The sequence below is a fragment of the Pseudonaja textilis genome, chromosome 7, assembly GCF_049901715.1.
Source record: "Pseudonaja textilis isolate UNSWEBS1 chromosome 7, rPseTex1.2, whole genome shotgun sequence".
Taxonomy (NCBI): Eukaryota; Metazoa; Chordata; class Lepidosauria; order Squamata; family Elapidae; genus Pseudonaja; species Pseudonaja textilis.
In genome coordinates, this window is record NC_141996.1 from 2232495 (window position 1) to 2255860 (window position 23366).

General features: G+C 44.8%; 1 protein-coding gene across 1 annotated transcript in view; it reads left to right on the forward strand.

Annotated features, from left to right (window-relative positions):
• The window catches only part of C2CD3 (C2 domain containing 3 centriole elongation regulator), a 78110-nt gene that overhangs the window by 12957 nt on the left and 41787 nt on the right, over nucleotides 1–23366 (forward strand). Inside the window, exons 7-19 of the mRNA XM_087937848.1 lie at nucleotides 519–638; nucleotides 1913–2057; nucleotides 3534–3700; nucleotides 5246–5473; nucleotides 6274–6386; nucleotides 7196–7314; nucleotides 8677–8799; nucleotides 12433–12903; nucleotides 15907–16058; nucleotides 18310–18553; nucleotides 19908–20091; nucleotides 20198–20384; nucleotides 22861–23033. Of these exons, the coding sequence (XP_087793974.1) occupies nucleotides 519–638; nucleotides 1913–2057; nucleotides 3534–3700; nucleotides 5246–5473; nucleotides 6274–6386; nucleotides 7196–7314; nucleotides 8677–8799; nucleotides 12433–12903; nucleotides 15907–16058; nucleotides 18310–18553; nucleotides 19908–20091; nucleotides 20198–20384; nucleotides 22861–23033 (2426 nt within the window). The remainder of the gene's footprint in view (nucleotides 1–518; nucleotides 639–1912; nucleotides 2058–3533; nucleotides 3701–5245; nucleotides 5474–6273; nucleotides 6387–7195; nucleotides 7315–8676; nucleotides 8800–12432; nucleotides 12904–15906; nucleotides 16059–18309; nucleotides 18554–19907; nucleotides 20092–20197; nucleotides 20385–22860; nucleotides 23034–23366) is intronic.

Genomic DNA, 23366 nt, shown 5'->3' on the forward strand with positions numbered 1-23366 from the left:
AGAATAAAAAAATTGCAGAGTACAGGAACCCATTTGCCCCACTCAGGTGATCCTGAGGACACAGATAAACCTCCAAGTGGCCTCAACAACCCCCTCAAAGGATGCAAATGACCAGTTCTGTCTGCAAGGAGTGCAAATCCTTCCTTTCCCCATCATCCAAGTCAGAGCTGAAGAAGCTTCTTGGAGGAGAAGTAAAATGTCTTCAAAAGAAAAAATAAAAAAGTCCAATTGCCTCTTGAAAAAAGTACCTTTGGGTTCCAGAAAATTATAAACGATACCTTAAAACAGTCTAAATAATTAAGACTTTAATTTATATCCCATTCCCTATGTAAAAGCCCCTTTGTCTTCTGTGGCCCTTTTTCCTAGACAGATATTGATAGTGCCACTACACTGAAAAAAATCCTGTTAAAACTATTGGGTGAATGATTGTTCTCGACCTCATTTTAGAGGATCGCATTCTCCCTCCAGGTAACGCTTTTGATCGCTCACATCTTCCTTTCTTTTCTGTATTCTAATATTCTATCCAGAACTCTGAAGAACTCTGGCCTTACGTGTGAAGATTCTTTTCAGCCATGGTCTGAATGTTCAGAATTCGATTTGGACGCTGAAAAGAAAGCGGTCGAGCTTCTGCTGGGCGGGTGAGATACATATTGGTCTGGCTCTCCTTTTGTGGGGGGTGGGGGGGTGGGAATTGCCTCAGGAATTTTCCCCAAATGTAATATTTCCGGGGTAGGTCTCAACTTACAACCACAATTGAGCCCAAAATGTCTGTTGCTAAGTGAGGCAGTCATTTAAGTCAGGGGTTGCCAACGTTTTGGACCCAGGGACCACCAAACACATACTTTTAAATCCCGCAGACCAGAGACCCTGGGGAAATCCCCCCAAAAAAGTCTGCAGGAAAATCCCCCAACCCGTTTTCCTACCAACTGTCTTTATTTGGGATCGCAGGATACCGTCTCCAGAGCTGTTCTCAGGGGAGAGAGAGAGAGAGACTTTTGGCTTCATGCAAGGAAAACAGCAGAAGCAGCAGAAGTCTTTCTTTCTCTCCCTCCAAACTCCGCCAGAAATGAGCCTCTTGGAGCAGGAGGCCTTGCAGGGTCCCCAAGACTCATTTCTGGTGGAATTTGGGGGAGAGAAAGAAAGACTTTTGCTGCTTTCCTTGCGTGCAGCCAAAAGCAGAAGAAGGAAGAAGCGGAAAGAAGCAGCCCGGTGGCCAGGCCAGGCGCGTGGGGCGCATGGGGCAAGTTCCCCCCCTCCGCCTTTCCCTCCTCTGCTCACTACCGCGTGTTGTTCACAATGCAAGCGACGCAAGCCTTGTGTTCCCACAGGCCGTGTGGGTGGCGCAGCCTTGTGTTCCCGTGCAGCCTGGATTAATTGCTTTGGGGGGGACATTTCTCTGCGGACCACCAACATTTTCTCTTGGACCACCAGTGGTCCCTGACTCACTGCTTGGCAACCACTGGTTTAAGTGACATGGCTGACTGAGGAATCCTGGGAGTTGAAGTCCAAGTATCTTAAAAGTTGCCAAGTTTGGAGTCAATCCTGCTTTAAACAGTCCCTAAATGAATGGTTGTAAATTGGGGATAATATAATATAATATAATATAATATAATATAGTATAGTATAGTATAGTATAGTATAGTATAGTATAGTATAGTATAGTATAGTATAGTATTGTAACGTAACGTAACGTAACGTAACGTAACATAATATATAATTAATATATGATATATGATATAATATGATATGATATAATATAATATAATATAACCTAACCTAACCTAACCTAACAAACATAATATATAATTAATATATGATATATGATATAATATGATATAATATGATATAATATAATATAATAATAATATAATATAGTGCCTGTGGAGAACTTTCCCTCTTTCTATCTCTACAGTTCTGATTTATCCCCGGATCATCTCGTGGACGGGGCCGGCTCCCCTCCCGGATCTCTTTCCCCTTTGAGTCACTTGTGTGACAGTGAATTGAATGACCCACATTACGACCAGAGTCTCTTGGAAAATTTGTTCTACACGGCTCAGGTGAGTGGAAAAGGTGTGCGAATGGGGGAACCCCTTTACTGTGGTAATATTCTTTGACAACCCTCCATTACTAACAAGTCATCTCTCTGATTAGAAAAGTCTTACTTTGGACACATTGGGGTACATTAGGGGGTCTCCAGACTTGGCAGTTTAAGAGTTGTGGATTTCAACTGTAAGACTAGTGGACTTCAACTCCCAGAATTCCTCATCCAGGGTCTCCAAACTGGGAACTTTTAAGACTTGTAGACTTCAATTGCAAGACTAGTGGACTTCAACTCCCAGAATTCCTCATCCAGGGTCTCCAAACTGGGAACTTTTAAGACTTGTAGACTTCAATTGTAAGACTAGTGGACTTCAACTCCCAGAATTCCTCATCCAGGGTCTCCAAACTGGGAACTTTAAGACTTGTAGACTTCAATTGTAAGACTAGTGGACTTCAACTCCCAGAATTCCTCATCCAGGGTCTCCAAACTGGGAACTTTTAAGACTTGTAGACTTCAGTTGCAAGACTAGTGGACTTCAACTCCCAGAATTCCTCATCCAGGGTCTCCGAACTTGGGCTTATGGATGACGCTGTATCAGATGTCTATATTTCAGGCTGCAGTATCTTTTTCCAGTTGGCATAATATAAACCAACATAAACTGACAGGCCCACATACACTCCGTTAATTCCTGTTTGGGTTAACATTGGATTTGATGGAGTCCGTTGGGTAAATTGTGGCTTATTTTCCCTGCTGGAAAATAAGGAACGTCCTTTGTCTACCGCTGGTCGAGGGATCGGAATGAACGCCAGAAATTCTACTCCATAAGTTTTCCCCGCCTTGTTTCAATGTATAATCATGTTTGTTTTGTGGGGTGCCTGGTGTTCTCTGGGCTTGGCTGTTTTCTTGCAGACGTTTCATGACCCAGCCAACAAACATCATCAATGCTAGAAGGGAGTGGGGTTTATAAGCAGAAAGCAAGCCCCTCTCCCTTCTAGCACTGATGGTGTCACATAGTTGGGTAATAAAACATCTGCAAGACAAATAATCAAGCTCAGAGAGAGCATCAAACCCCACAATCATTGTCCTCCTCCTCCTCCTCCTCCTCCAACCCCACGCCCTTCTACCACTGATGATGTTACTTAGTCGGGTAGTGAAATGTCTGCAAGAAAACAACTACGTTCAAGAGAGTATTAAGAACCTCACAGTCCTCTTTCTCCTCTTCCTCCTCCAAACCCTGGGCTTGGCTGTTTCCTTGCAGACGTTTCGTGAACCAAGTAAGGAACATCACCAGTGTTAGAAGGAAGTGGGGTTTAAAAAACAGAAAGCAAACCCCTCTCCCCTTCTAGCACTGATGTTGTCCCCTAGTTGGGTCACGAAACGTCTGCAAGAAAGCGGACAAGGTTAAGGAGCCCCAAGGACCCCCACCACTTAGCCCCGAGCTACAAGTATTCTCTGGTAATGTTTGCTTGTTTTTCCTGATTATTTCCTTCAGAAATCAGACGGCAGCTTCAGCGACATTTTTAGTGACGAGGAGGAGAAGGAGGAGAACGACGCTGGAAAACTAAGTCAGCCTCGGGGCCCAAAACTTCAGAGGTCACCAAAGGCTTTGGAGTCGAGTCCTGACAGGCAGAAAAAGAAGGCCTTGGAGACAAGAGCCAGGTAAAATAGTTCTTCTGGACTCCCTTCCAGCCATGGGGCAGCCTCCGGCGTTGTTCTTGTGCACCAGTAAAGGGTCAGTTCGTATCCCATCCTTTAACCTAAGCATTGCATATTTTCAAATTAACTTTTTGCTGGTCAGTAAAGAACACAATTCCCCCAGGACTCTCTTCTCTTCTTTTTTTTGAAACCTGGGCCCCAATAGGTTGAATTGCCTCTTTCAGTACCCAAAAAACCCAACGTTTTGTAAAAATGCATAAGAACCGAGTTGGAAGGGGTCTCGGAGGTCTTCTAGACCAACCCCTCGCTCAAGCAGGAGACCCTATGCCATTTCAGACAGATATTTGTCCAATCTCTTCTTAAAAGTCTCCAGGGATGGAACGTCCACGACTTCTGGTGGCAAATAGTTCCGCTGGTTCATCGTCCTCGCTCTTAGGAAATTCCTCCTTAGTTCCAAGTTGCTTCTCTCCTGGATGAGTTTCCACCCGTCCGCTTCTTCTCCTGCCTCTTCAGGGGCTTTGGAGAATAGCTAGACTGCCTTTTCTTTGGGGCAGCCCCTCAAATACTGGAAGGCTGCTATCTTGTCACTCCTAGCCTTTCTTTTCATTAAACAATATCCGAGTTGGAAGCTGTTAGGGATACACCCTAGCAGAATCTGCAGGGCAGTCAGTCAGGCAGGCAAAATATGTGAGATAAACGTTTTTGTAGCTTACACTCAGTAAAAACAGATACACAGTGCTAATTAAATAGTTTATTCCAGTAAGATTTATAGCATAGTCAAAACAGTCCATATATCATTCACTAGTTCAGTCCGTCCGGGGATTATTCAGTTGCAAATTCCAGTGTCGAAAAAGAGAGGTCAGTAAACTTACAAATATCAGTCCAGTGATATATCTCCTTGCAGTAGAGATATGAAGAACTCAAAAAACTCCTCTCTTCCTTCAGCAACTCAGCAGTAGAGGGAAACACGCAGTTAACAAACCATCAATCCATGCAATCCAGTAATTGTCAGCAATCAATCAGGTTCTCTTGCCCCCTCTTATGGTGGTTTCACACCACACCCAAAATTACATGCTTTGCAGTTTTAAAGTGACACACACTTAAACTTACAATCATAGTTTATATATATTATTTTACCCAAACTACCTTAGGTAACCTATGCTATTCCTAACAGAAGCGACCTCAGAGGTCTTACTGTCCATCCCTCTGCTCAAACTGGACACCCTATATACCATTTCAAACCAACAGCTGTCTTCTTAAAGGCCTCCAGTGATGGAGCAGTCCCAGCTTCTGGAAGCATGGAAAATATCAGTTCTTTCCTTTGGGTTGAAGTCGAGGTACACCTCCCAGCCATGGGCGATCCTTCAGTCGCCAGCGTGAAAACCGGTCCTAAGTCACTCTTCTCGGGCCTGTTCTAATTTCGGTCACTAAACCAACCGTTGCAAAGTCGAGGACTACCACGCCCCCGGTGAGGCTTGCAAGCACTCGAACAATGTCCTAAAGCTGTGGCGCTTAAAAGCTTCTGACGTTTCTCGTTTCTCTTTCCAGCCGTTCCCCTGCTAAACCCCTTCCTGGTGAGGCCTTCCCAGGGACCCCCGACGAAACCCGAGCTGTCCATTTGAGCCTCGACAGGCTGGCCACGCTGGGCCGGATCCGCTTAGCCAGAGTGGTGATTGAGACCCTAAGAGGGGTCCCCCGCGAGGACAGCGCTCAGAGTACCCCCAATCAAAAGAGCCCCCGTGGGAAACCCCCCAGGCCAGCTTTGGCTAAGAAGAGGTGAGAGTTTTAATCAGCCCTGTCAACTCGATCCCTTCCCTAGACTCCGGGTGAATTGTTCTTTGAATCATAGAGCAGAGGGCCCCATAAACCATCATGCAGGAAGAAGACCTCTTCCAAAAACCATTTTTTAAGGTGGCTACAGATCAGTCGTTTTGTTCTAGCGGTGAAAGCACCAGAACGGAAACCAGGAGATGGTGAGTTCTAGTCCCGCTTTAGGTATGAAGAAAAGCTTGGGTGACTTTGGGGGTAATCTCCTGGAAACAGTGAATTCTAATCCTAAGTAAGTTCAAGTTCTAAGGTGCTAGCCTAGAAACCAGGATTGGGTGAGTTCTAGTCCTAAGTGAGTTCTAGTTCTGCAGTGCTGGTCTAGAACCCAGGAGATGGGGTGTTCTAGTCCCACCTTAGATATGGAAGCCAGCTGGGTGACTTTGGACCAATCAAGAGCGGGCTGTGAGTTCTATGCCCGCCTTAGACAAGAAAGTTGGCTGTGTGATTTTGGGCCAGTCAACCAGGAGATTGTGAATTCTAGTCCCACCTTAGACATGGAAGCCAATTGGGTGACTTTGGGCCAATTACCAGGAAACAGTGAGTTCTAGTCCCGCCTTAGGCATGAACACCAATTGGGTGACTTTGGGACAATCCATCTCTCTGGTCCCTGTCCACCTCACAGGGTTGTTGTTACAAGGTGATGAACTAAAGAATGAATTAAAGCTGCAAAGTTTTGGCCGGTCTTATTAAATATACCGAATTTTGTTGAATTCCCTCGCATTTATTTCCACAATTTCTTCTCTTCCCAGGACCTTCTTTGTCGAGTATCGCTTTCCAGTAAGAACTTCAAAGAACGGGGTAGGCCAGACGGCCGTGACTACGGAAATGGTTCGCGTAGCTTCGAGTAGATACTCAGCAGACGGTAAGACCGGGTGGAAAGGCAACCAATTTTTCCCATAATGGTATGTTGGACCGAGCGGAGTTTTCCACACTGACCATGACTGCAGAAGCAGACCTTTTATACGAGCAACTCTCTATAAAGAAATATTTTCATGGCGGGAATTTAAATATATAGCTAGGCCTCAATTGGGAGAAATTGATAAGAGAAGCGGTGCTAAGTAAACCCTGTAAAATATTTGCAGCTCAGGGTTGAAATGAGGAACGCAGAAGTTATATTTCCAAAACTAGGTAACATCATCAGTGCTATTTGATGTGCTAAGGGAGCCCTGTTCAATTTTAGAACCATTTCTGCCACATGTCTGTGAAGATTCTCAGTCATCTATGACCCTGAATCAAAACTGGTTTATTTATTTTTATATTTTATTTTTTAAGAAGAGACTGGACAGCCACCTGTCTGAAATGGCATAGGGACTCCTGCTTGAGCAAGGGGTTGGACTAGAAGATCTCCAAGGTCCCTTCCAACTCTGTTATTCTGTTAAAAGCTGGTTTTTGCCAAACCACCAACTGCTACTTCGCAAACTGAGAATTCGTCTCTATCCTGGGTTTTTCCCAGATTGGCCTTTTTTTTCTTTTTCATTAGTCAGTTTACTTTATTATCATTGCACCTCATACAACGCAACCAAACACCATTTTCAGTGCACATCATGACCATGAAATAATACCACTTCAGAAATCTTTAGATTCTTCCTTGAGTCTTCTTCCACTGAACCCTTGAAATGTTGACGTTAGAAAAGTCCTTTTGCTTTTGTGTCAACCCGATTCCCACTGCAGGGGTGAAGTTTCAGCAATGCTACGTATTCCCTGTCCACTTCAGTGGCTCCATGATCACCCATTGGTGGACGTCGTCCCTCGAGTTTAACGTGTTTTTGAAAAAAGGCACCCAAAGGAAGGTACTGTCGTTTTCCATATTATCCTCCTAGGTGAAAACTTATCTGAAGACTCTGTTACACGGAAGGGGAAGGGGATTTAATTTATGATTCGTCCCACGGCAGGACCAGAATAGAATGGAAATGGGAATAGGTATAGAATTAATTTGAATTAGAATAAGGATAGGATAGGGATAGGGTGGGAATAGGATTAATTAGAATTAGAGTAGGGATAAGGATAGGATAGGATAGGATAGGATAGGATAGGATAGGATAGGATAGGGATAGAATGGAATGGAATGGAATGGAATAGAATAGAATAGGAATAGAAAAGAGAAGAGAAAAAAGAAGAGAAGAGAAGAGAAGAGAGAAAGAAGAGAATAGGAGAGAAGAGAAAAGTAGAAGAGAAGAGTATAGAAGTATAGAATAGAATAGAATAGAATAGGAATAGAAAAGAGAAGAGAAGAGAAGAGAAGGGAAGAATAAAATAGGAATAGAATTGAAGAATAGAATAGGAGAGAAGAGAAGAGAAGAGTACAGAAGAGAAGTATAGAATAAAATAGAATGGAATGGAATGAAGAATAGGATAGAACAGAACAGAAACTTTATTGTCACTTTGAATATACATTAAAGTGAAATTTTGTTGCATACAGAACCCCAGTGGGTTTAAACCAACACAGAATTGGTAGCTCAGGCTAGTTCAATGTTTCCAGACAGACAAAAGGAGAGGTGATGAAAGGAGAGATAAGAGAGATTAGATAGATAGATAGATAGATAGATAGATAGATAGATAGATAGATAGATAGATAGATAGATAGATAGATAGATAAAAGAGATGATGAAAGGAGAGATAAGAGAGATAGATACAGTATATACACATACACGCACAAACACATATATATGCATACACATATGCATATAGTATATGCATATATGTATAACATGTATACATCTACATATATCTACGTACATTCTCTCTCTCTCTTTCTCTTTCTCTCTCTCTCTCTCTCTCTCTCTCTCTCTCTCTCTGGCCAGGGTATTTAATAAAAAATGGAAATAATGACTCCTGGCGTGCACCTACATAGATGGGAGTTCTCAAATATTATTGACTATTCTCCGTGATGCCTTGGACCCTAAATTCTTCTATCCAACATTGATAATGTCCTTTGTCAGTGTTTGGGCTCTTGGGCCTTGCTGTTTAAGAGTCCGTCAGCCAAGTACTCCGACCAGTTGTTAGCCTCCAATGAACGCTCCAGAGACTGCGCCGTCTGTGTGCATTCTAAACATACACAGCGCAGAACAGAGAATTCTGTGCAATACAGATTGTGTAACGTCAGAAAGAGAACCGTGCGGAATGATGTGACTTCCTCTCCTTGTGATCCTCAGCCAGCGCTGGTCGGCGCAGCGGCCTTTCCCCTGCGCGACGTCCTTCGGTCTGAGGATTTATTCGTCAGCCGTGAATTGCCGGTGAAAGAAGATGGTGTCCCAGGCCCATTAGGGCCTTTACAGGTATAGAATTTGTTTCTGACATTTTGTTTCTGGGCTCCTGGGCAGCAACCCTTGTTTAATCGTTCCACGTTTTGATCAAGCGTGCAGTTTTCATGTGTCGAAAGAGCAGTCCAGGATGTCATTGCCCAATCCCTTTGTGGAGGATTTGTTCGTAAAGGTACAGGAGGGTCCCCTCACATCAGTGGTCGCCAACCAGTGGGCCAGGGACCACTGGTGGTCCACGAGAAAATTTGGGTGGTCTGCAGAGAAATGTAGCCCCCCCCCCCCAAAGCAATTAATCCAGGCTGCACAGGAACACAAGGCTGAGCTGCCCACATGGCCCGCGGTAACACAAGGCTTGCGTCGCTTGCATTGCGAACAACACAAGGGAGTGAGGGTGGGGGGGAAAGGGTGGAGGGGGGGAACTTGCCCCACGCGCCCCATGTGCCTGGCCTGGGCACCGGGCTGTTTCTTTCCGCTTCTTTCTTCTGCTTTTGGCTGCACACAAGGAAAGCAGCAGAAGTCTTTCTTTCTCTCCCCCAAATTGCACCAGAAATGAGTCTTTGGGACCGTGCTCCAAGAGGCTATGTCAGCATGACAAGTCTCGCAAACACTCATTGTGACAGAATTTGGGGGAGAGAAAGAAGACTTCTGTGGCTTCTGCTGTTTTCCTTGCATGAAGCCAAAAGTCTCTTCCTCTCTCTCTCTCTCTCCCCGTGAGAACGGAGCTGGAGAGGGTGTCCTGCAACCCCAAATAAAGAACAATCGATCAGTAGGTAAAACAAGGTGGGGGATTTTCCTGCAGACTTTTGGGGGGGATTTTCCCAGGATCTCTGGTCGACGGGATTTAAAAGTATGAGTTTGGTAGTCCCTGAGGTCAAAAAGGTTGGCGACCCCTGCCTCACATTATCCTTTTATATATATATATATATATATATATATATATATATATATATATATATATATATATATATATATATATATGGATCTGGATCTGGATCTGGATCTGGATCTTTGGTTGTTGAGACTTCATCGAAAGCGTTGCCTAGATACTTGAATCTTACGCGGGAGAAAACCCGAACAACCAAAGATCCACATATAAATACCCGAGAACCTCAGAAAACGTATATATATATATATATATGTAGATCTTTGGTTGTTCGGGTTTTCTCCAGCGTAAGATTTGAAGTATCTAGGCAACGTTTCGATGAAGTCTCATTCATCATCTTCAGGCTTCTGTCTCCAGCTCTGTGCTTCTCAGGTAATGGAGATTGCAGCTGCTTCCTCCTTTTAACTGCCAGTGGGGGTGGTGGTGGAAAGGAGGAAGCAGCTGCAATCTCCATTACCTGAGAAGCACAAACTGAGACGAAGCCTGATGAATGAACTTCATCGAAACGTTGCCTAGATACTTCAAATCTTACTGCGGAGAAAACCCGAACAACCAAAGATCTACATATAAATACCAGCGAGAACCTCAGAAAACAAATATATATATATATATATATATATATATATATATATATATATAATTGTATTTTCCAACAAATCCATGTTTCAGTTATACAGCGTGTCAACTGGGTACATATATCTTGTGCCAATATTTATATTTAGTATACATTTCTTACCATGAGTACATTCAGATTAAAAACCACCCAACCTTATATATCTTATTATAATAACAATATTCATTTAACTTCTTACTTTATCTTCCAACCATTTGTAAAATAAATCCCATATCATATTCCGCTTCTTCTTGTTCTTTAATTGCCAATGTTAATCTATTCATTTCTGCGCATTCCAATATTTTCATGATCAGCTCTTCCTCTATTGGAATCTTTTCATTTTTCCAATTTTGAGCAAATTCAGTTCTAGCGGTTGTTTATATGTGTATAATTAAATATGTTTTTTCTTTACTATAATTTTTTGGGTAAAATCCCCAATAAAAATATCTCAGGTTTTAAGTCTATGTGTTGTTTTATTATCTTTTTCGAACCATATGTGTATTTTTGTCCAATATCTTTTAGCTTCTTGTACATGCCCACCACATATGGTAATAGGTTCCGGGTGCCTGGTGACATTTCCAGCATTTAGCTGATTTGTCTTTAAACATCTTTGCCAGTCTTGCCCGTTCAAAATGCCATCTATAAAACATCTTATACAAATTTTCTTTATATGCTGTTGACATTGTTAGTTTACTTTCACATTATCCAAGTGGCTTTGCCAAGTTCGCCTGGGAAGGTGATTTGTACTTTCACAAAACAAAATATATCTACAGGAAAATGAAGTGAAAAGGATAGAAAAAGGTGCAGTTAGCCCTTATTGTATATAAGTAAACATTAGTACTATTATTATTAATGACTATTTTTATTAGTATTATTACTACCAGTAGTGTTTTTTTATTATTTTGTATAAGTAAATTGATCCAGGCAATACAAGTGTTTAATAAGCATTTATTTTGTTTTCCAAATTTTTATTTTATTTTATATGTACAATAATTCCATTCCATTTCAACCGTGTGTCAACTAGGTACATATTTCTGGTGCTTACAATTATAATTAATGCTTTGCTTACCAATATAACAACAATCATATTTTCTTGTAAATGTTATCTAATAAGTCTTTTTTTTTTAACAATCTTATCTTATTGCTTATATATCCATCTTGTTCATTTTAATTTGTTTTATTTTCTAACCATTGATCCCATACCATATAATATTCCGTTTCTTCTTTTTCTTTGATTACCAACATTAACTTATTAATTTTTGCACATTCAAATATTTTCTCAATTACTTTTCCGTCTGTCGGTATCTTATCACTTTTCCAATTCTGAGCAAATACAATTCTAGCTGCTGTTAATACATGCGTATGATTAAATATGTTTTTTTCCTTACTGTAACCTTCCGCTATAATTCCTAATAAAAATATTTCAGGTTTCAAATCTTTGTCTTGTTTTACCATTTTGTTCAACCATGTGTGCATTTTTGTCCAATATCTTTTAGCTTCTATACAAGACCACTACATATGGTAGTATGTTCCCGGTGTTTGATGACACTTCCAGCATTTAGCTGATTTGTCTTTAAAATTTTTTGCTAATTTTGCTGGTGCAAAGTGCCATCTATAAAATATCTTATACAAATTTTCTTTATATGTTATTGATATTGTTAATTTATAGTTTCTATTCCATAATTTCTGCCATTTATCTAACTCTATAGCATATCCCCCCCCAAAATTGCCCATGCTATCATTGTTTCTTTAACTTCTTCTTCTTCTAGTTCAACACCTAATAAATAACCATATAATCTTTTAATCAACTTATCTTCTATTCCTGCTAATATCTTATTCAGTTCCGTCAACTCCTTGTAAGTTCCGTCAACTCCCTTTGGCTTTTTCATACCTTGATTGTATTTGCGTATACAAATACCAATTCATTTCCAACCCTTGTTCATTTAATTCTTGTCTTGTTTTGAGCTCAGCCTTTTCATTTAAAATGTCTTCGGTATCTGGCAATAGCTCCCATTTTACAGACATTGGGGTACATAAGCGCTTATTTTATTTTACAGAAGACAAAAAAATGTATAAATAAAATTAAATTTTTTTAAAAAAGAAGTTGGGTCCATCATCCTATTGATGTAATTTTTCTACCTTCCTGTGACAGGTATCCGTGGAGCTTGCAGCTGCTAGCAAAGACGTCTCCAACCTCAAAGCGAGCAGCGTGTCCCCGAGAGCCGCCGTCGGCTCCGTCAGGGACCAGGGCACCATTTTTCAGGACGCCGACAGGAGCCCCTGTTCCACCAGAAGCCCTCAAAGCCCCTGCAAAGCCCCAGTGAGAAGCGAAGCTCCTTTGCCTTCCGCTTTTCAGACGTCCCCCAAGGATGGGGCTCGGCCGCTGGTCCCCCGGCCCGTCTCCCGCAACCTCCTGACCCAGATGAGCGCCTCCTCGGAAGAGGAAGCTATGCTGCTCCACGTCCTTCTGATGGTCTCGGAAGGGCAGGTCGCTCTTCCTCCCAACGGCGGGCCGGACAGCTCTTGCAACCTGTATTTAATCTGCAAGCTCTTCAGCACCGAAGAAGCCACGAGGTCCCCCATCGCCTGGGGGACCTCGCGACCCGCCTTCCATTTTTCCCAGGCAAGTCCAGTGGTGGGATTCAAATTTTTTTTTTTTTTACTACCGGTTCTGTCGGCGTGGCAGGGGAAGGATATTGTAAAATCCCCCCTTCCTTCCCTACCCCGCTAAACCTGCTCTCCAGCTCCGTTCTCCTGGGCAGGGCAAGCAAAGGAGACCCAGCCGATCAGCTGTGGGCGTGGCTTGGTGGGCGTGGCAGGGGAAGGACATACCGCAAAATCCCCCTTCTCTCTCCACCCCACTAACCTGCTTTCCAGCTCCCTTCTCCTGGGTAGGGCAACCCAAGAAGAGCCAGCCGATCATCTGGGGACTCGACGGGAGGCGGAGAATAGATGGGGTTGGCGGGGCCAGAACAGAGGTGGGATTGGCCGGTTCTCCGAACTACTCAAGATTTCCGCTACCGGTTCTCCAGAACTGGTCAGAACCTGCTGAATTCAGGCCACTTCTGGGCAAGTCGCAAGCGACCGCTAATGTTTTGGGGCAGAATGGAAGGGAGGCGTAGAGAGTAGCAGAAGGAAGAAGCGATGTAAACCACCATTAGCGGCTATTGTCATCAGTGGGTAATTTGGCCCAGATAGAGAGAAACTTGGGGTAACCCCCCCCTCACATAACTCAGGGTTGATATGAGGGGTCCCCGGTGCTCTCCGATTGGGGTTATTTTCTCGCAGACGTTCCATGACCCAACTAGGCAACGTCATCAGTGTTAGAATGGAGGAGGGGTTGAGGAGGAGCAGAAAGGGGAGGAGGAAGAGGACGGTGGGGTCCTTGGCGCTCTCTCAGTTTGGTCGTTTTCTGGCAGACGTTTCACGACCCAACCATTGCAGGTAACATCATCCGCGTTGGAAGAAAGCGGCATTTGCGGAGGGGCGAAGAGGAGAGAAGGAAGAAAGAGGGAAAGGGAAAAGGACCGATGCTCTCTGAGCTGGGTGGTTTTCTCGCGGACGTTTCGCGACCCAAACTAGACCAGGCTAGCATTGATGCGGTTACCTAGTCGGGTCATGAAACGTCTGCAAGAAAACTCCACAGTACCAGTTGTCCTCCTCTTCCCCCCACCCTCCTCCCTCACTCCACAACCCTTCTTGAACTGATGATGTTACCTAGCTGGGTCATGAAATGTCTGCAAGAAAACGACCACGCTCAGAGAAGGGAACACCGAGGACTGCACAGTCCAGTTCCTCCTCCTCCTCCTCCTCCTCCTCCTCCTCCTCCTCCTCCTCCTCCTCCTCCTCCTCCTCCTCCTCCTCCTCCTCCTCCTCCTCTTCCTTTTCTTCCACCCCTTTCTAGCACTGATAATGTTCCATAGTTTGGTAATGAAACTTCTGCAAGGAAACAACCCAGCTCAGAAATCAGCAAGTACTCCACAGTTCCCCCCCCCTCCTCCCCCTCCTCCTCCTCCTCCTCCTCCTCCTCCTCTCCATCATCATCATCCCTCCATTCCACAACCCCGAGTCCCTTCCGGAACTGATGATGTTACCTAGTTGGGTCGTGAAACGTCTGCCAGGAAACAACCCAGCTCAGAGAGCCTCAAGGGCTCCTCACACCTTCAATCATTCAAATTAGCCTCTCAACTACGTTTCGTACAGGTAGTCCCCGACTTACGACGACACCCTGGGGCCGAATTTCCGTTGCTAAAGCAGGACGCTTAAGTGGGTCACCCCAAGTTTTACGGCCTTTCTTGCCATCTTCTCCGGCTTCCAAACGAGCACGGTCAGCGTGGGAAACCGGATTTGCTTTTTATTGATCACGCGATTCATGTAATAACTGCTGTGATTCTCTCAACAATCACGATGGGGGGGGGTGGTGGTAAAATTGCGTGTGACTCACTTGGCACCTCCCTCACCTAGCAGTGGAAATTGTGGTCCCCGTCCTGCTTGGCAGTGCTCCAAGCTACTACTGCTGCAGCCAGCTGCCTGCAGTTTGGCAAGTTCAAATCCTACCAGGCTCCAGGTTGACTCAGCCTTCCATCCTTCCGAGGTGGGTAAAATGAGGACCCAGATTGTTGGGGGCCAGAGGCTGACTCTGTAAACAGAGAGGGCTGGAAAGCACTGTGAAGCGGTATATAAGTCTAAGGGCTATTACTATTTACCCATATATTTTTTTCAACCATAAGGTAATTAGAATAGGAGAGGAGAGGAGAGGAGAGGAGGAATATAGAATAGAATAGGAAATTAGAAGAGAAGAAAATCAAGAATAGAATAGAATAGAATAGAATAGAATAGAATAGAATAGAATAGAATAGAATAGAATAGAATAGAATAGAATAGAATAGAATAATATAGGAATTGGGAATAGAATATAAGTCTAAGTGCTATTGCTATTTACCCATATATTTTTTCAACCGTAAGGTAAATAGAATAGAATAGAATAGAATAGAATAGAATAGAATAATATAGGAATTAAGAATAGAATAGAATAGGACAAGACAGGACAGAATAGAAAATTAGAAGAGAAGAGAATCAGGAATAGAATAGGAACAGAACAGAATAGAATAGAAATAAGAATTAGGAATAGAATAGAATTAGAATAGAAAATGTAGAATTGAATTCATAGAAGAATAGAATAGAACTAAGAATTAGGAATAGAAAATAGAATGGAATAGGAAATTAGAAGAGAATCAGGAATAGAATAGAATAGAATAGAATAGAATAGAATAGAATAGAATAGAATAGAATAGAATAGAATATCAGAATAAAGAATATAATAGAAATAAGAATTAAGAATAGAATAGAACAGAACAGAATAGAATTCTTTTATTGGCCAAGTGTGATCCAACACACAAGGAATTTGTCTTCGGTGCAGAAGCTCTCAGTGTCCATAAAAATACATTAAAAAACACCTTCATCCAGGATCATAAGATAGAAGATACTTAGTGATCGTCATAGGATCTTCATCGCCCCTCGATTTGAAAGCCGAGAAGGTTCCTAGGCAGAACGATAACGGCGGCCTTGCCTCGCCTTCCTGGGGAATCGGTCAGCTGCTCCGCTAACGGCCCCGTCCTCCCTCCAGATCACCCCGGTTGCGTTGACGTCGAAACATTTGGAGCGGCTGAAGAACAACGTCATGGTGATCGAGGTGTGGAATAAGGTGCTCAGCCCCGGAGGGGACCGACTGCTGGGACTGGCCAAGCTCCCCCTCCATCAGTTCTACATTTCGTTCAAGTAAGAAGCTGCCTTTGCTTTCCTACCTGCAGGGAGTCCTCAGCGGCCATAGCGGAGCCCAAGTTATAGGTCGCTAAGTGAAAAAGTTGAGTTTTGCTCCGTTTTGACAACTTTTCTTGATGCGTTCTTAAGTGAACCGCTTCAGCTGCTAAGTTAATAAGTAACATGTTAGCAAATCATGTGACCCCCGGGGAATGCTGCAATGGTCATAAATGTGAAAAAATGGTCATAAGTCGCTTTTTTTTTCAGTGGCCTTGTAACTTTGATCGGTCACTCAACGAACTTTTTGTAAGTTGAGGACTGCTTGTCATAAATACATCATAAATACAAATATTTATCTACAGGTAATCATGAATACCTGGTCAGGTAGCCCTTGATGAAAAAAGTGATACGACCATTTTTTACACTTACAGCCATTTCGGAAATCCCCAAGGTCACGTGATCAAAATTCAGACCTTTGGCAGCTGACTTACATTTATGACAATTGCAGTGTCCCAGGGGTCACGGGTTCTCCTTTTGCGACCTCCTTACCAAACGAAGTCAATGAGGGGAGCCAAAATATTACTGGAGAGCATGATGGATGACTCTAGGCTATGGATGTGTCCCATTGGAGAATACACATCCAGAGGGTGGAGGGAAGACCAGGGTCAAGGGGGAAATGAATGATATATTTGACTATCGGCTGCATCCAGCTAACACCAACATGGCCACTTTTAATAAATCAATTTTCTTTTCTCTGCGATGCGGATAGAGACTTATGATTTGAATGGGGCTGGATTTGTTGGGAGTCCTGACACCAGATTCACTTAACAGCCAGGTCACTAACTTAACAATGGCCATGATTTACTTTACAACCGGGGCAAGAAAGGTCGTTAAATGGAGCAAAGTTCACTTACCTTGCTTAGGAACTACAGAAATTTCGGGCTCCATTGTCGTCGTACGTCAAGGACTACATGTAGAGAAATATGGCGAGCCAGGCCTACTCATGGCTTCTGCTGTCAACTCGTACAGCATTCCTGGCTTGCTCTTGAGTTGCCATAAGAAGGAGGAGGGGAGATCTGATGGAACAGTTCGTTGCTATGATCAGAAACACACCCTGGGAGGAGGGGGGAAACAGGGTCATAGGTGGTCGGTAGCTTCGTTGGAGAATGTGATTTATGACACACCCTGGGAGGAGGGGGGAAACAGGGTCATAGGTGGTCGGTAGCTTCGTTGGAGAATGTGATTTATGACACACCCTGGGAGGAGGGGAGAAACAGGGTCATAGGTGGTCGGTAGCTTCGTTGGAGAATGTGATTTATGACACACCCTGGGAGGAGGGGGGAAACAGGGTCATAGGTAGTCAGTAGCTTCGTTGGAGAATGTGATTTATGACACACCCTGGGAGGAGGGGGAAACAGGGTCATAGGTGGGCAGTAGCTTCGTTGGAGAGTGTGATTTATGACACACCCTGGGAGGAGGGGGAAACAGGGTCATAGGTGGTCAGTAGCTTCGTTGGAGAATGTGATTTATGACACACCCTGGGAGGAGGGGGGAAACAGGGTCATAGGTGGTCAGTAGCTTCGTTGGAGAATGTGATTTATGACACACCCTGGGAGGAGGGGGAAACAGGGTCATAGGTGGTCGGTAGCTTCGTTGGAGAATGTGATTTATGACACACCCTGGGAGGAGGGGGAAACAGGGTCATAGGTGGTCGGTAGCTTCGTTGGAGAGTGTGATTTATGACACACCCTGGGAGGAGGGGGAAACAGGGTCATAGGTGGTCAGTAGCTTCGTTGGAGAATGTGATTTATGACACACCCTGGGAGGAGGGAGGGAAACAGGGTCATAGATGGGCAGTAGCTTCGTTGGAGAGTGTGATTTATGACACACCCTGGGAGGAAACAGGGTCATAGGTGGGCCATAGCTTCGTTGGAGAATGTGATTTATGACACACCCTGGGAGGAGGGGGGGAAACAGGGTCATAGGTGGGCAGTAGCTTCGTTGGAGAATGTAATTTATGACACACCCTGGGAGGAGGGGAGAAACAGAGTCATAGGTGGGCAGTAACTTCGTTGGAGAATGTGATTTATGACACACCCTGGGAGGAGGGGGGGAAACAGGGTAATAGGTGAACAGTAAATTACATGGGGCAGAGCCAACTGTACTACTTGGGAAATGTGCTGATTCCTTTTGAAACTTGGCTCGGGGCTCATGAATTAATTCGGGCATCCCTCGCAACCCGAACATCTGCCTCTTTTCCCCCCCGCAGAGACCCCAAGGTTTCCAGCCTGCTTCTCCAGGCTCAGTATCCAGTGCTGGCGGTGGACGGCCCCATGCCGGTGGTTGACGTCTTCTCTGGCCAAAAGAATGGCAGCCTGAAGACCATCTTAGCCATGGGATCGGCTGACCAGGTGTTGGCGCTGCAGAGGGTCAAGAAGGATGAAGGGCCGGCATCTCCCGCTGTGCTGCGCCCACTGCACGCCCTGGATCCTCTCCCTGCACCCTCCCCTGAGGTGCGTCCACATCATTATTACACTGGGGGGCACTTGCCCTTTGGGGGGGGCCACCCATGGGACCTGTGTGTTTATCTTAATTTCTCCCAAACATTCAAATGGCTCAGGAAGCATTTTTTTTTTATCAGTTAGAAAAATAGAATAGGTGTCATGCCCTTGTTGGAGTCTGACTCCGCGAGAAAGGAGGAACAGGTGACGGAGTAGGAGTGTGGTTCCAGAGGTTGTGGAGGAAACTGGGGAAGGGCAGAGGCCGGCTGGGCATTCAGAGGAAGACCCAGGCCCATCCCCTCTTCATCCTAGTGCACGCAGGGAGGAGAGGATAAGGGAGAAACATGAATGGTGTGGTCTATGGGGGAGGAAAGGGCCCTGATCCCCTTCATGGGCTGCAGCTGGGAGGACTGTTTAACAGGACAAACTGCGCATGGCCCAGTGCTGGAAGCAAAGCGTGAAATAATTTACAGTTCTTATCTGAGTTCTGGAGTCCTTCCCAGTGTGTGTATTTCGATATCCGTGGACGTCTTCAAGCCCTTATCCTGCCTTGTCTCCTTAATTGCTTCAGTGTGGTTTGCGTTGTTTTTTTCTATTTATAATTTATAGGTATTTTTAGTTTGGACGGCATTTCCTCCTTTTCGCAACTGTTTGTGGGGGAGTTTTTTTTCTCCAGTCAATGATAATTGGGCCTTTGAAGCCAAGTTGAAGGAATTAAAGGGACTTCACCTGTTTTTGTGACTTTGTTGCTTTTGTATCCCACCCTGGGACATCACAATCTTTGACTGAGACTTCTTGAACTTGAGTCATGCTAGTTCTAATCCAGGGAGGATTAGGATAATTTACGACACGTGTGTCAAAGCTTTGAGGGGTGCCGGCAAACTTACCTCACTGCACATGCGTGCGCCTCACAGCTGATTTTCAGCCGGTTTGAGGCCTTTTTTGGCCTCTCGGAGGCTTGAGGAAGGCCTCTGCAGGCTGCAGGCCAAAAACTAGGGCCGTTTCAACATTTCCTGTTTTTCTGGAAATACCAGAAGTGATGAAACGGCCTAGTTTTTGGCCTGCAGAAACCTTCTGCAAGCCTCTAGGAGCCCGAAAAAGGCCTCAAACCGGCCGAAAATCCACTGTGAGGCACAGTGCATGGGTGGGTGGGGATTGCATGTGCATGCATAGGGGGTGTGGTGCGGGGCACGCATTGCCTTCGGGGTGCTGGCCCGCGAGCGCGAACGTGCAAGCACGCCCCCAGTTTTTGGCAGAGGAGCCCGAAAATGTTGGCCACCGCTGGTCGAGTTCATGCCTGCGATATATATCCCACCTGTCCTTCCTCCCCTTCTTTCACTCCTTTCTTCTTCCTTCCCTCCTTCAGCGGTCAAGCAGGGAGAAGGCAGGCCTGGTGGAACATACCTTTGAGGTCCACATTGAAGGGGTCCAAGGCCTAACGCCCCTCCAGACCACCGTCTGGGGAGAAGCGGACTGTTACATCCAGTACCACTTCCCAGTTCAGAAGTCAGAATCCGAGACGCTCCGCCGTGCAGAGCTAAGCGAGAAGGGTGAGTTGGTAGGAAAATCCCCTTCCGGAGAGGCTTCCCAGCCTGGTCCCTCCGCTCCTTGTCAGGAGCAGCAACGAGAGTAACGGAGTTGTATTTCCTCCCTCAGACCTTGAGTTGAAGGCTTTCCGCACCTCCACCGCTTTGTGCGTCCCCGATCCCACCTTCCGCGATGAGCACCACCACTCTCTGCTGGTCCCGGCTGACGTCCCGGTTCAGCGGCTGCTGCTCGGGGCTTTCTCTGCCCAGAGCGTAGCGGGAGAAGGAGGAGGGATTCATTTCGAAATCTGGTGCAGGTATGTCCCTCTCACGCAACCCACTCCCAGGATTCGGGCCAGGTTTTCTCTCTGTCTCTCTCTCCCTCCCTCCCTCCCTCCCTCTCTCTCTCTCTCTCTGCATCTCATGGTGCCTAGGATGTTGGGACACTCGAACAGAATAGAATAGAATAGAATAGAATAGAATAGAATAGAATAGAATAGAATAGAATAGAATAGAATAGAATAGAATATGGAATAGGAATAGGAATAGGAATAGGAATAGGAATAGAATAGAAAATTGGAATAGAATAGAATTATCAAATGGAACAGAATAGAATAGGAATAGAATAGAACAGAACAGAACAGAACAGAATAGAATAGAAAAAATGGAATAGGAATAGAATAGAAAATTGGAATAGAATAGAATTATCAAATGGAATGGAATAGAATAGAATAGAATAGAATAGAATAGAATAGAATAGAATAGAATAGAATAGAATAGGAATTCTTTATTGGCCAAGTGTGATTGGACACACAAGGAATTTGTCTTGCTGCAAATGCTCTCAGGATACATGAAAGAAAAGATCCATTTGTCAAGAGTCCAGAATCATCAGGTACAACACAATCATAGTCAGAGGGTACAATAAGCCATCATATCATAATAGAATAGAATAGAATAGAATAGAATAGAATAGAATAGAATAGAATAGAATTCTTTATTGGCCAAGGGTGATTGGACACACAAGGAATTTGTCTTGGTGCAAATGCTCTCAGGATACATAAAAGAAAAGATACATTCGTCAAGGGTCAAGAATCATCAGGTTCAACACTTAATGATGGTCATAGGATGCAATAAGCAATCAAATCATACTAGGAAACAGTCAATATAAATCGTAAGAATGCAAGCAACAAAGTTACAATCACAAGTGGGAGGAGATGGACGATAAGAAGTGATGAGAAGATGAATAATAGTAGTGCAGACTTTGTAAATAGTTGGACAGTGTTGAGGGAATGAGTTGCTTAGCAGAGTGACAGGAAAAAACTCCCCTTGTGTCTAGTTGTTCTGGTGTGCAGGGCTCTATAGCGTCGTTTTGAGGGAAGGAGTTGAAACAGTTTATGTCCAGGATGTGAGGGGTCTGTAGATATTTTCCCAGACCTCTTTTTGACTCCTGCAGTATATACAGGTCCTCCATGGAAGGCAGGTTGGTAGCCATTGTTCTTTTCTGCCATCCTAATTCCTCTCTGGAGTCTGTGACTGTCCTGTTGGGTTGCAGAACCAAACCAGACAGTGACAGAGGTGCGGATGACAGACAAATGTGGCCAGTCTCCCGATTCCTGTCCTATCTTCCCCCACAATTGTCTTTTTGTGTAGGCTAAATCCCTCCAGATCTTTTAATTAGTCCTCTAAAGTGGAGTGGGGAGGAAGAGGATGATTCTGAGATCCTGGGTGCTCTCTGAGCTGGCTTGTTTTCTGGCAGATGTTTCAGGAGCCAATTAGAGAACATCAGTGGAACTGAGAGTGGGGCTTGCTCGTTCCTTTCTAGCATTGATGATGTTGCCTAGTTGGCTCATGAAACTTCTGCCAGAAAACAACCCAGCTCAGAGAACGTCAAGGACCACACAGTTCTCCTCCGCTTCCTCCTCCTCCTCCTCCTCCTCCTCCTCCTCCTCCATAAACCCCACTCCCTTTTAGCACTGATGATGTTCCATAGTTGGGTCATGAAACATCCTCAAAGAAACCACCAAGCTTAGAGAGCACCAAGGATCCCATCTTCCTCCTCCTCCTCCTCCTCCTCCCCCCTACCAACTTTACTCCCTTCTAACACTGATGATGTTACCTAGTTGGGTCATGAAATGTCTGCAAGGAAACCACCCAGCTCAGAGAGCACCAGGGAGCCCACAGTCCTCCTCCTCCTCCTCCTCCTCCTCCTCCTCCTACTACTACTACTACTACTACTACTACCAGAATAACAGAGTTGGAAGGGACCTTGGAGGTCATCTAGTCAAACCCCCTGCTCAAGCAGGAGAACCCTTCCTCTTCCTCCTCTGTAAGAAAACCACGAAGCTCAGAGAGCACCAAAGACCGCACAGTCGTCCTCTTCCTCCTCCTCCTCTCCACAAACCCCACTCTCCACTCCCTACTAGCCCTGATGATGTTACCTAGCTGGGTCATGAAATGTCTGCCAGGAAACCACCCAGCTCAGAGAGCACCAAGGACCCCAAAATCGTTCTCTTCCTCCTCCCTCCTCCTCCTCCTCCTCCTCCTCCTCCCCACAAACCCCACTCCCTTCTACCACTGACAATGTTACCTAGCTGGGCCATGAGACGTCTGCAAGAAAACCACCCAGCTCAGAGAGCACCGAGGATCCCAAAGCCTCAAATATCCTATTAGTTAATTTCTCACCGTGCTTTGCCCTTGACCAAGGAGCTTAGTTTCCTGTTCACATTTGCTGTCTCTTGTTTTCTCCGGCTGAACTGTAGCATTGCAACCGTTTTGGTGCCATCTCTTCCGCAGGTACTACTACCCGAATGTCCGAGATCAGATGGTTGCCAGGGCGAGCTTGCCCCTCTCGCGCCTCTGCGCCATGGTCACCATGCAGCACCGTCAGGAAGTGGGGATCCAGACTTTTCACCTGCCTATCATGCCAAGAATCAGCAGCTCAGGAGAGCTCCATCCTCAGTCCTCAGGTAAGGGAAGACACCTGGTAGCATAGAACAGAAGAGAATAGGAACAGAATAGAATTCTGTATTGACCAAGTGTAATAGGACACACAAGGACTTTGCCTTGGTGCAAATGGTCTCAGTGTACATAAAAGAAACGATACATTCATCTAGGATAGGATAGGATAGGATAGGATAGGATAGGATAGAAAAGAGAGAGAAGAGAATAGAGACGAGAATAGAATAGAGACGAGAATAGAATAGAATAGAATAGAATAGAATAGAATAGAATAGAATAGAATAGAATAGAATAGAATAGAATAGAATAGAATAGAATTAGAATAGAATTCTTTATTGGCC